This window comes from Pelophylax lessonae (assembly GCF_965119305.1).
Source record: "Pelophylax lessonae genome assembly, chromosome: 1".
Taxonomy (NCBI): domain Eukaryota; kingdom Metazoa; phylum Chordata; class Amphibia; order Anura; family Ranidae; genus Pelophylax; species Pelophylax lessonae.
Genome location: NC_138768.1, coordinates 574,317,096 through 574,330,069, shown reverse-complemented (window position 1 = coordinate 574,330,069; position 12,974 = coordinate 574,317,096). Strand labels below are relative to the sequence as shown.

The window sequence follows — 12,974 nt, the reverse complement described above, 5'->3', positions numbered from 1 at the left end:
AAAAATAGAGTAATTGGCATGGTCACAAATGGGAAGTGTTAGTACCCAGAGCGAAGAAAAATTGAGACGCGCAAGTAAGCATCGTTTAGGTCTACAGAGGCCATTGAAAAACCTTGTTGACTTCAGAATTTCTGGGCCAGAATAAAATATTTGGGGCCCTGAGGTCCAAGATCAGGCAAATGCCCTCTTTTGGTTTGGGAACTGTTGGTAGCAGAACACCTGGAGCTGTTCTGCCACAGGTACACGAAAAGGAATCCCCCGAAACAGCTGCATGGAGATCTGATAATTTATGTAACAGGAGGAGGTTTGAAGACCTGAACCAAGGAGGGGACTGAGAATTAAATTATAGCTTGTAGTCCCTGGAAACCATCCTTTACCCAGGCATTTGAGCAGCTGGATGCCCAGATGTCCACAAAGGCCGACATCCTCCCCACTTTAGAAAATGGGAGTGCCCCTTCATGCTGAAGGAGGCCAATCTATTGACTTAAGGAACTTAGAATCAAAGTTGCAAACGGGCCCACAAATTAATGCAAGACTGCATTACAATTCTTCTAGGATAGAACTGAGGAGGAAGCCACACAACAGTGCTATAGAAGACACCTAAGATGGCAATTACCTCAAACAGAGGGCAAAATTCCAAGCCGTCAGTGTCAGGCCCTTCAGGGGGTGCATTGCAATCATTAGTGGATCATGAGCTGAAGGCAGAACCGTTCCCCATGAGAGTTTGATATGTTTCACTACAAAGCAAGGAAAACATAGCAAAGGAAGAAATCTAGGCCTTGAATCCAAACCAGATTTGGGGAAGGTTGTCTTTTGGTTCAAGAAGCTGGACCAGGACCCTGCAGACGGTAGCAGGGACAAAAGATCATACACGTGTCCCTTGTGAACAAGATCAGCAGCAGGAAGGTACTTACAAAGAATGGGCTGGAAAGAGCAGGGCAAGAACATGCAACACTCCACCCAAGCTAATGTCAGTGCTCAGTCCTTTAGTGGATTTCTAAATGGCACCCAGAAGCCTTAGTTATGAGCTAGCTTCCAGGCCCGCCGCCTACTCACAAAATGAGTCTTCAAAAGGGTCCCATTTGAGCTGTGCCATGGCTCTGGAGCTGGAAAGCACTTGGTCGTAATATGTGAAGGTCTGGAATGCACCACATTGCAGAGCCCAGTGCCCGAAGGTCACATTCCAAACAAATATTGCAATTGTCCAATCCAGTGGATACGGGTAGAGCCTCCAAAGCCATTGCTGAGGATACAGCAATCCTGAAAGCTGCATAAAGCAGCTTGTGGGGTAATCGTGATTAAAGAAAAAAAAAGCTAGGAAAAAGTTAGGCCTCTAGCCACCCCTAAAAACTTACCTAAGCCCGTTATTGATCCAGCATTGCTCACGCTCTCCCCATAGGACATGGAGGCAGCATCAGGGCCACTCCCTGTGAGGACGGAGCGGGAGGTGGGGCAGGTCACACCATGTGTGTCAATAGACACACACAGCCTGGCTCGCATGCCCTCATAATGGAAAAATAGGTTTGAGTAATACTCTATGCAAAGCCATTGCACAGATCAGGTAAGCATACCATCTTTAATATTTAAAAAAACAATTCAAACCTCTACAACCACTTTCAAGGCAGTCATGAGATTAACCTATTTCTCGGCTATATCTCGGCTCTGCCGCCACCACCTTAGAAATTAGACATTTAGAATTTGATAGCTAAAGACACTAGGAAGAGTCAATTAATGTAAAACACTAAATAGATACCGGGGGTTACCTGGCCCTGGAATCTTTACCAGCACTTTACTACTACGGAATATACTTGAACACATTTACTATAGCATTGTTAAATGTGTCAATAAAAGACATTTGAAATTTAGAGCCAACTACAATAAGTAAAAAAATGTAGTAAGAGTATGGACTTCACCTGACCTATGATTATCAACACCAATTACATTATAGGTGAAACCAATTTAGGGTTTTTTTCTTGTGAATTCTAGTGGTGGTCCACACATAGATTTACTCAAAATGTACTAATTTCTGAATACTCGCTCCTTTGCTACCTGGGCCTCTTTCCAGGAACATTCTGCAACTTCAAAATTTGAATACGATTACCATCTACAACTCAGACGCCAGCTGGTGACCCCATGTGAGCTAGGAGATTTTTTGTACACATCTACTTAATTCAACCAGAGGCACCCAGACCTATTGCTATTAGAAGTTACAATTAATAAACAGGGAGCCCCCTTCCTCTTATGTAGAAAACTGGGAGCAGGATCTTTTGGCGTCTACGGATTTGGAAGACTAATGTAAGGCCTGGTAATGCACAGATAACTTTATTTGATACTTCCAATTTTTGAATCCACATATTTACATAACTGTAGCTCTTTTTCAATTGTACTAGGTACCAGCCAAATGTTAAATTATGGAAAAGATGTTTAGCATTCCTAATAATTCCCAGTCAGAATTTTGAAAATTTGAGAACCATGGCAAAATTACACCTTCTCACAGCTTTGTCAGATCTCTTGATCTGAGTTTGTGGGGATTGGGCCCTACCCCTCTCTCACTTCTTACCACCTTCATTAATTTTCCCTATTCACTATGCAAATTAGTTTGTTTCAGATTGTGTTTGTAGATTACGTCACTGGCTTGTAGAATTGAATCTATCAGGAGCTGCAGCCTTTGTGATCTAATGTTAGTACAATATACCACCTAAAAAGAAGGCAACAATCGAGAAAAGTGGAAACTCCAAGACTTTAGCTGGAACAAAAGAAAATCAATCTAACCTGACCATCACGTCCAATCTTCACTGGCTTCATTTCATTCCATGCATTATTAAGATGAGCAGATTTAGTAAATGGAAGTTCTCGCCTATTCCAAGTGAAGTAGAAATAAAATGGTTACCATTAAAGACAGTCTTTTTTTTTTTTTTTTTTTTTTTTTAAAAATCAGTGCTGTGAGAGATTGTATTTAGGAGAATTTGGGTGTCAACAGCAAATTAGCTTACCTGCAAATCCAATCTATCTTGAATACTCCACCGAGCATCTTTGCATTCATTCCTGCTGGAAGGACCCAGTGTATGGGTGATCCACCATGATGAGATTCAGATGACAGTCGTGCAAATCCTTAAAATAAAATTCAACAGTTTAGGTATTTGCTATAGAGTTTAAAAAAAAAAAAAAAAAAAGGTACAGAGTTAAAAACTGAGTAGAATTATCCACTTACCTTGAAATTTTCCACTCTCTCTAACAGAGAACACCAAAATAACACTCTGCGAAGATCTAAAAGCTGTGTTGAGCTTTTTCTCATTTACTGGTAAAGTTGACCAAACACCCTGTAGAAAAAAAAAAAAAAAAAAAGTGTGAAAACACATGAAACTATTAAATACAATATTATATTAGCTGTAGATGCTAGAACCACTAAACCCTGTTACAGGCTGTTATTCCCTTGCAATTTTGTGTGGGCGAAAAAGGAAACCTATGAATACTACCTTCTGAATATACATGTAATTCAATAAGGTAGTTGAGCGCTCGTTCACACAATGTACAGAGACTTGCATTTTTCTGTACATGATCAATAAAAGGTCTGTGCAAGGAAATGCACGTAGTAGTGCTATGCAGTGTGTTCATGTACTTTTATGCATTGTTTCACAATGTACATGAATGCATGTTACATGCACAAACCCAAAAGTAGGTGAAAGTAATGTGATGACACAGGAAATATATAAAAAATCACCAAAAAAAAGCAGCAGATATCAAATGTACATAGAAATACATGTAAACGTGTATCATACACAATATTTCCATGAGTTTTTATGCACAATACGGTGCGGACGAACACCCCAAAACAAATACTGGGAAATTTAGTATTGTGCACCTTCATAAAATGATCCCACCCAGTGTGCGCCACCCTTCTCAGTTCTAAACAAATTGAATAGCTTAACATTTTATCCTATATTATTGCATAATGCTGAGTCATGTAATCTCCCACAGAAAGGTTCATTTAAAACAGAGGGTTAAAATCTGGTCTTCTGCTAAAAAGGCAACAGCCACTTATCTTACCTTTGCTTTAGCCAATGATACATTTTCATGATTGTTGCTCTTTATGAGGAAAAAATGTGCATCCTGCAGAATGTATCGAATTTTGTTCAATCGTTCTGAAAAATAAAATAAGTGTGAAGAATCTTTTGCCTAACAAACACGTCACACACACACACACACACACACACACACACAGTACTGTGCAAAAGCCTTAGGCAGGTCAGAAAATTCTGTAAATGAAAAATGCTTTCAGAAATACAAGTGTTAATAGTTTATTTTTATAAATTAACAAAATGCAAAGTAAATGAACAGAAGAGAAATCCAAATGAATATTTGGTGTGGACCACCCTTTGCTTTAAAAATAAAGCATCAATTCTTCTAGGTACACTTGCACACAGTTTTTGAAGGAACTCAGCAGGTAGATGGTTCCAAATATCTTGGAGAACTTACAGATCTTCTGTGCATGCAGGCTGCCTAAAATCCTTCTGTTTCTTCATGTAATCTCAGACATCAGATACGTGTTGAGGTCAGGTCTCTGTGGGGGCCAAACCATCACTTCACAGACTCCTTGTTCTTCTTTACACTGACGATAGGACATTGGCTGTATGTTTGGAGTCATTGTTCTGCTGCAGATAAAATTTGGGGTCAATCACACGCCTCCCGGATGATGATGAAGTATCTGCCTGTATTCCTTAGCATTGAGGACACCATTGATTCTGATCAAATCTCCAAACTCCATTTGCAGAAATCCAGCCCCAAACTTGCAAGGGACCTCCACCATGCTTTACGGTTGCCTGCAGACACTCATTGTACTGCGCTCCAGCAAACAAACTACCTCATGCTACAGCTACATATTTCACATTTTGACGCATCAGAAAAGAGCACCTGCTGCAATTTTTCTGCACCCCAGTTCCAATGGTTTCTTGCATAGTTGAGTCGCTTGTTGGTTGTTTAGCCACGATTCTTCCATGAAGACCACTTTTAGCCAGATTTCACCAGGCAGTAGATGGGTATACCTGGGTCCCACCGATTTCCACCAGTTCTGTGCCGACGGCACTGTTGCACCTCTTCCCATGTCGAAGGGAAGTAAACCTGATGTGTCTTCCATCTGCTGCACAGTTTCCTTGGACGACCATTGCATCTACGGTCCTCAACGTTGCCCGTTTCTTTGTGCTTCTTCAAAGAGCTTGACTAGCACAGCCTGAAACCCCAGTCTACTTTGAAATCTTTGCCTGGGAGAGACCTTGCTGATGCAATATAACTATCTTGTGTCTTGTTGTCTTGCCATGGTGTATGACCGGTGACATAAAACTGTCTTCCACAACCTCACCTTGATAGCCAAGTATGGCTGTTCCTTACCCAGTATTTAGCCTCCTACACAGATGCTTCAGTTTCAGTTAGTGACTGTTTAACCTACATATGACATTAAAGCGGAGTTCCACCCAAAAGTGGAACTTCCGCTTTAGGGAGTCCTGACCCCCCGACATGCCACATTTGGCATGTCATTTTTTGGGGGGGGAGCGGGTACCTAGTTTTGACAGGTACCCGCTCCCACTTCCGCTCGGAGCGCCGCGGCGCCCTGAGCGGAAGTTCTCCTCTCCCCCTCCCTCCCATCTTCTGGGACACGTCAGAGGTCCCAGAAGATTGCCGGCCAATCACGGCGCGCAGCGCGACTCGCGCATGCGCAGTGGGCACCCGGCTGTGAAGCCGCAAACTGTAACAGCCGGGTGCCCACAGCAGTGATGCCGGCGCCGAGGGAGAGGATCGAGGCTTCGGGCGGCCGCATCGCTGGACCGTTGGACAGGTGAGTAAATGGCTGGAACTCCGCTTTAATGATCATTAGCACCTGCTTGATATAATTATTCATACACCCAATTCTAATCCTACAAAATCACTGACCTTGTGCAAGTGTAAGCATTGATGCTGGTTTTAAGTCAAAGGGTAATCACACCAAATGTTCATTTGATTTAGATTTTTCTTTGGCTCGTCCACTTTGCGCTTTGTAAAATTTATAAATATAAACAATGAAAAATATATATTATTGAAAGCATCCTTACTTTACAGCACATCTGCCTGAAACGTGGGAACAAGAATCCCCCACTGGTGTCAGTCGGGAGAAGAGGAGAGAGGTGGCTGGTCATTTGAGTGCGGCACTCTGAAAAAAGTTATATATATATATATATATATTTTTTTTTTTTTTATAGCACACTGGGGCACCTATCATAAAACGAGAGGATTGTATGAAAATTCAATTATAATTTTATCAGCAGGAGGGGGGAGGAGGCAGAGGAGAGCAGCGGATGGAGGCACATAAACTGACCACAGTGTCAAGGCTCAGCAGCCATGAGAAACCGTGGTCAGTACCAGGCAGGATCAACCAGGTATTTCAGGTGATACAGGGGGCCAATTAACACAGCACAAGCCCTGTGCTGTATAACATGCTTTAAAAGGAACAGGATCCATTTATTTTTTATTTAATTTTTAGGGCAACAAACGCTTTAAGGCATCAGCATACAAAGACATTGTGGACAATTTCATGCTCCCAAATTTGTGCGAAGTTTGCTGTGGCCCCTTACTGTTCCAACATGACTATGCCGCCAGTGCACAAATCAGGGTCCATAAAGACGGTGATTTGGGTGGAGGAACTTGGCTGACCTTAACCCAAAAGAATTATGCCTCGTACACACGCAACGATTATCGGCCGACCGATCGTCCAACTTTTGTCCAGTGTTGTTTTGTTGGTTGGAATGTGCCTAGACTGCACACAAATTTTCTCGGCCAACAAAATTCTACTTCAGAAGTGATGTCATGTGTTGGTTTGTTTTCTTTGTGTTTTAGCTTCACTGGAGCATGCCCAGATTTGCTCATCAGATTTTTCCCTGTTGAAATCTGTACTGACTGCACGAAAATCGGCCGTTGTGTTGACGGCCAACAAAAATTTAATAGCCTGCACACCGACTTTTCGTCCGAAAAAAATCTGGAGTCGGTTGTCGGAAGCATCATACTAACAAGCTGAAAATCGGCAGATCGGACGTTGGCCGAAAATTCCCTGCCAATTTTTGACACGTGTGTACGGGGCTTTAGAGCCGAGACTGCGAGCCAGGCTCTCTCGTCCAACATCAATGCCTGACCTCACGAATGCGCTTCTGGAAGAATGGTCAAACATTCCCATAGACACTCCTAAACCTTGTGGACAGCCTTCCCAGAAGAGTTGAAGCTGCAAAGGGTGGGCCAACTCAATATGGAACTCTACGGACTAAGACTGGGATGTCATTAAAGTTTATGTGCGTGTAAAGGGAGAGAGAGAGAGAGAGAGAGAGAGAGAGAGAGAGAGAGAGAGAGCGAGAGAGAGAGAGAGCGAGAGAGCGAGAGAGCGAGAGAGCGAGAGAGCGAGAGAGCGAGAGAGCGAGAGAGCGAGAGAGAGAGAGAGCGAGAGAGCGAGAGAGCGAGAGGGGGAGAGGGAGGGAGAGAGAGGGAGAGGGAGAGGGAGAGGGAGAGAGAGGGAGAGGGAGAGGGAGAGGGAGAGAGAGGGAGAGAGAGGGAGAGGGAGAGAGAGGGAGAGGGAGAGAGAGGGAGAGGGAGAGAGAGGGAGAGGGAGGGAGAGGGAGAGAGAGGGAGAGGGAGAGAGAGAGAGAGAGAGAGAGAGAGAGAGGGAGGGACAGAGGGAGGGACAGAGGGAGGGACAGAGGGAGGGACAGAGGGAGGGACAGAGGGAGGGACAGAGGGAGGGACAGAGGGAGGGACAGAGGGAGGGACAGAGGGAGGGACAGAGGGAGGGACAGAGGGAGAATGTAATTAAAAATATACATATACACACACACACGCACTAACCGGCCACTTTGTTTGGTACACCTATTCAATTGCTTGGTAACACAAATTGCTAATCAGCCAATCACATGGCAGCAACCCAATGCATTTAGGCATCTATACGTGGTGAAGACGAATTGAAGTTCAAACTGAGCATCAAAATGAGGAAGAGAGGGGATTTAAAGAGACCTTAAAACTTGGCATGGTTGTTGTTGCCAGATGGGCTGGTCTGAGTATTTCAAAAACTGCTGGATCTACTGGGATTTTCACATACAACCATTCCTAGGGTTTACAGAGAATGGCCTAAAAAATGAAAATATCTAGTGAGCAGCAGTAATGTGGAGGGAAATGCCTTGTTGACGTCAGAGGTAAATAGGCAGACTAGTTTGAGATGATAGAAAGGCAACACTAACTCAAATAACCACTCATCACAACCAAGGTATGCAGAATACCATCTCTGAACGCACAACACATTGAACCCTGAAGCAGATGGGCTACAGCAGCAGATGATCACACTAGTTGCCACTCCTGTCAGCTAACAGGAAACTAAAACTACAATTCACACAGGCTCACCAAAATGGGACAATAGAAGATTGTAAAACGTTGCCTGTGCTGAGTGGTCTCGATTTCAGCTGTGACATTCAGATTGTAGGGTCAGAATTTGGTGTAAACATGCAAGCATGGATCTATTGTGCCTTGTATCAACGCTTCAGGCTGGTGGTGGTGGTGTAATGGGGTGATGTGGGGGATATTCCTTGGTACCAACTCAACTGAGCCTCGTTTAAATTCTACTGCCTACCCGAGTATTGTTGCTCACCATTTCCATCCCTTTATGGCTACAGAGTACCCATCTTCTGATAGCTCATTCCAGCAGGATAATGCACCATGTCACAAAGCTCAAATCATCTTACCACTGGTTTCTTTGAACATGACAATGAGGTCACTGTACTCCAATAGCCTCTGCAGTCACCAGATCTCAATCCAATAGAGCACCTTTGGGATGTGGTGGGATGGGGGATTTACATCATGGATGTGCAGCCGACAAATATGCAGCAACTGCGTGATGCTATCATGTCAATATGGACCAAAATCTGAGGAATGTTTCCAACACCTTGGTGAATCTATGCCATGAAGTGTTAGGGCAGTTCTGAAGGAAAAGGGGGATCCAATCCGTCACTAGCAAGGTGTACCTAATAAAGTGGCTAGTGAGTGTGTGTGTGTGTGTGTGTGTATACGATTTGTGTAATAGGTTAAAGCGGAATAGTAGGGTGTATTACCTTCACCCAGATATTACGGTCTTACTCTGTAAACGGAAAATACAGCAATAGGATAATCCGGTACTCCAAAGCCAGGAGATCCACCAGTGAAATCCTGTATTTGGACTCACAAAAGGATATAAAACACCCTCAGACTTATGTGGACTTTTAAATCTAGTATTTTCTTTTAAAACTACCCTTGAGGTAATGACTTGAATTTTGTGCAGGTAGACAATTGTGGGGGAAAATTATGTAAAAAGGTACATAGCGCAAGATAGGTTTACCTTTTGTTTTTGTACCCTATTTTCTGAGCATCATACACAAACAAGCAAGACATACAAACTAAGAAACAAACAAAAAAAAAACAATTAACCTCGGAGTTGGCGCCTGCCAGCCCTTTAAGGGGTTTAGAGTGCCAGGAGGCAGGGCGCAAGCAGCGAACAGGAGGCGGAAGCACGCAGGGCACGCACTCTCGGCACTGCTATTTGCACACAAGTATGCAGCCACTCGGCGCCAAGGGGTTGATATAAGAGATACAGAAGCTGAAAGTGTTTTGAGCCCAATGACAATGCACACAGCTCACTATAAAAAGACAAAGCTACTTCATTCTAAAACAAAATGTAAATCAACATTCCATGAATCATCCCATAGCAAGTAATCTGGAACTATGAAGCACTTTACAGAACTACTCATGTTCAGATATTCACCAAAAATAAAGCACTTAAAAAAAAAAAAAAAAAAATTGGATCTAAAATCATACAACTGTTGCATTAATGCTGCCATACACTGCTTGCATAACTTTTGGCTGAGAGGTCAGAAGTGCTGATGTTTAGCCTGACGGATTTTACATACAATTATTGCTGGCTAACTGTTCTCCCAGCGGCGACAGCAGCTTCCCCCAATGGGAGAGCGCAATAGCTCTGCGGGAGGGATTCCCTCTCCAACACTTACTGTTGATGGGGGAATCTAGCAATTTTCTTTCCGGCAACAAAAAAGTAAAATCGCTCTATGGCTGGCTTTACTGCCTGTCCTAAACACAAAACAAACAAAGTGATTTCCTAGTGAGTGATAAAAAGAAAAACCTAACTTGATTTTTCTATCAAGTTTTAATTTTTAGAGAAAAAAAATGTTTTTTCCTTTGAGCAGAAGGCATATACTATACTAATCCACCCTCCGTTTTGCTCTAATTTAAATAACCCTAGAATCTTCCCACCCAGCTGGTTAATATTATGACAGACTAATGCTCACATCCAAGGCCCCTTTCACACAGGCTTTCCGATCCGGTCCGCCTGTCAGTTTTTAAGACGGACCTGATTGGATGCTCCATGCAGCCCTATGGAGCGGCAGATGTCAGCGGAGACATGTCCACCGAAACCCGCTGCTGTCCGATCCTGTCCATGAAATCCAGACGAATGGAAACACTATTTTCCATCTGCCTGGAGGATCGGATAAACTCGGATGATAACGGACAGGCGGTCCATTATCTTCCAATCTCCCAGAGGAGAGTGGGGGCTCTGACAGCTCTGTCTCTGCACACAGAGCAGGGACGGAGCCGTTGGGCGCACCGCCCACCTTAAATGTATGAGCGCTCAGCCAGTGCTAAAAGAATTCCACCTAAATATGTAAAGAGAGGAACCACTGACCATCATACTTCAGGTAACAAAAAGGCTGAAGGGGGGGGGGGCTTCCAAGTTAGTTTTGTTTAGAGGGCCAACTATGGATATGGCTAATCATTTTGCTTAGCTACACTGTGTCTAGTCCTCATTTATCTTGTACTGCATGGTATCATAGCTTTTTTCCAATCAGGTTAGGACCATGCCTCTGTATGTGGGTTGCTGTGTACACCTCATAGTAGAGTGCACTGCGGTTCTATTCTTGTTGTTTCAGATTGCCAGTATGCTATGTTCTGTCAGTAGTAGTACTATTGCATTACTCTCATGTACATAGATAGGTATATGCTCATTTTATCACTCCATGCTGTTTGCTATAATTGTGTGCCCAGGATGATATTGTTACAATCAAACTTTCTTCTTGATTTAAAAAAAAAAATAGTCATATTGTATAATACAGACAATGGGGGGGGGGGGAGAGAGAAAAGAAGAAAGGGAAAAAATGTAAAGGATACCTTTTCGAATATCACGAACGGAAGAGGGTAATTTTTCACGCTTCTTTTCTGAACCTGCATTTAGTCAAAGTACATGCATTCAGATTGTGCCTTCAGACAAAAAATTCATTTTCAATACAACATTGATTGAATCAGTTTTATATCAGATAAAATGTACAAGATCAGGCTTCTTTGGAAATGCTACATTCACAAGTTGAGCAACAAGATGCACAAAAATGATCAGTCTAATCTAGCCGAAACAATGTTTAACATGCTAAAAAAAAAAAGATGGGATTCCCTAATAAAAGTTTCATATGCCATGTCATTACAGCAATGGGTTTTCTCTAGAACACTGCAAGGTACCAGAGCGGCACTTAAGATGCATTGATAAAACATTCTTAGCCAAAAGCATACAATAAACAAGCCTTCCCACCTAAATTCTCAGAGACCCTATATTCAGTATGTCTTATTATAGTAGAACAAATGGCAGTGAAGTCAAGATACTTCACTCAGCACCCCCCCCTCCCCCCTCCATTTTTGTCTGCAGTTGCATATGCCAGCGATGAGCGTCACACGCTCACCTGAAGTTTAAATTTTCTTGTGTGGAAGAAATCAGAACAAGTGTCTAATAAAGGAAAGAATACCTGCATAAGAGTCTGATGCAGAACTTCCACTTCTATCAAACACAATTGGAGAAATACCTCTAGCCCTTTTCCTTTCCTCCTTTTTCTCATCTAGAAAATGTGAAAAAATAATGTAAGAATGGCAGGGGGTCTCTGAGTGCTCCGACAAACTCTAATCTGGCTGGTTTTCTAACCATCCATCAAAAGGCAACACAAAAGCGTTCATAATCAGGAATCCAGATTCCTAAGGTCTAGCAACTACACTGCTGAAATACATGTCACACTGCTTGCACCATACACAATTCAACTAACGCACACAAGAGACAGCAAAATAGAGAGACTTCAAAATATATACGTAATGTACGAAGTGAACTAAAATTTGAAGCAGAGACAGTCTCTAGTCATCAGCTGGAAAGTGCAAAAATAGAACTTAAAAAAATTCTCAAAAAAAAAGCATCTAAAAACAGCAAAGTAAACACATTAAAAGAAAAGAAAAACCAATATCTAGAACAAAATCATTCAAAATGTTTTAGGATTTAAAAAAAAAAAAAAATCTTTAAAGTCAAGGTACCAGAGACCCCAAAACCAGCTGCACCAATTCCCACATACATGTAACCATCAATCCGCTGAAGTATCAGCAGCAATGGCATAAGATTTAAAAAAAAAAAAAAAAAAAAAAAAAGGGGGTTTTAGGCATCTAACGCGAAAAAAATTAACTCCCAAAACTAATTTAACCCATTTCCATGTCCATCTTCCATGGCCCTTGTGTGTTCATCTTTAGGACCATGCAATTATAACACTGGGTGAGAGGTGCACAAATTGTAAGGTGCTACAACTTACGAGGTGGTGCACAATTACTGAATACACCACAACCAGTTCAGCATTAGTGGTCACCTGAAACCACCACAAATATTCAGAAAAAAAATTGAATGCAAGGATGTATTACTGGCACCGAAAAAGCTTCATCATACCATTCTACCACAATACACTGTCAGAGTGGAAGAGGTCTGAAGTATTAACCTGAGATTAAAAGGAAAATTTCATCATTTTAGGTCAGTTCCTTGCAATTAATAACTATTAACCACTCCAGCTCCAGAAAGGTTTTACCCCCTTCATGACCAGGCCATTTTTTTGAAATGCACTATTTTAACTGGCAAT

The 12,974-nt window shown here is 42.4% G+C and overlaps 1 protein-coding gene across 3 annotated transcripts in view; it reads right to left on the bottom strand.

Annotated features, from left to right (window-relative positions):
- YTHDC1 (YTH N6-methyladenosine RNA binding protein C1) overlaps positions 1-12,974 on the bottom strand; it is a 56,835-nt gene that overhangs the window by 20,300 nt on the left and 23,561 nt on the right. The window contains exons 5-10 of one of the 3 annotated variants that reach the window (XM_082257254.1): positions 11,838-11,927; positions 11,215-11,268; positions 4,048-4,142; positions 3,212-3,320; positions 2,994-3,111; positions 2,773-2,857 (exon numbers count right to left, since the gene is read on the bottom strand). In XM_082257254.1, coding sequence (XP_082113380.1) covers positions 2,773-2,857; positions 2,994-3,111; positions 3,212-3,320; positions 4,048-4,142; positions 11,215-11,268; positions 11,838-11,927 — 551 coding nt within the window. The remainder of the gene's footprint in view (positions 1-2,772; positions 2,858-2,993; positions 3,112-3,211; positions 3,321-4,047; positions 4,143-11,214; positions 11,269-11,837; positions 11,928-12,974) is intronic. The other 2 variants (XM_082257255.1, XM_082257256.1) reach the window with 2 other exon arrangements.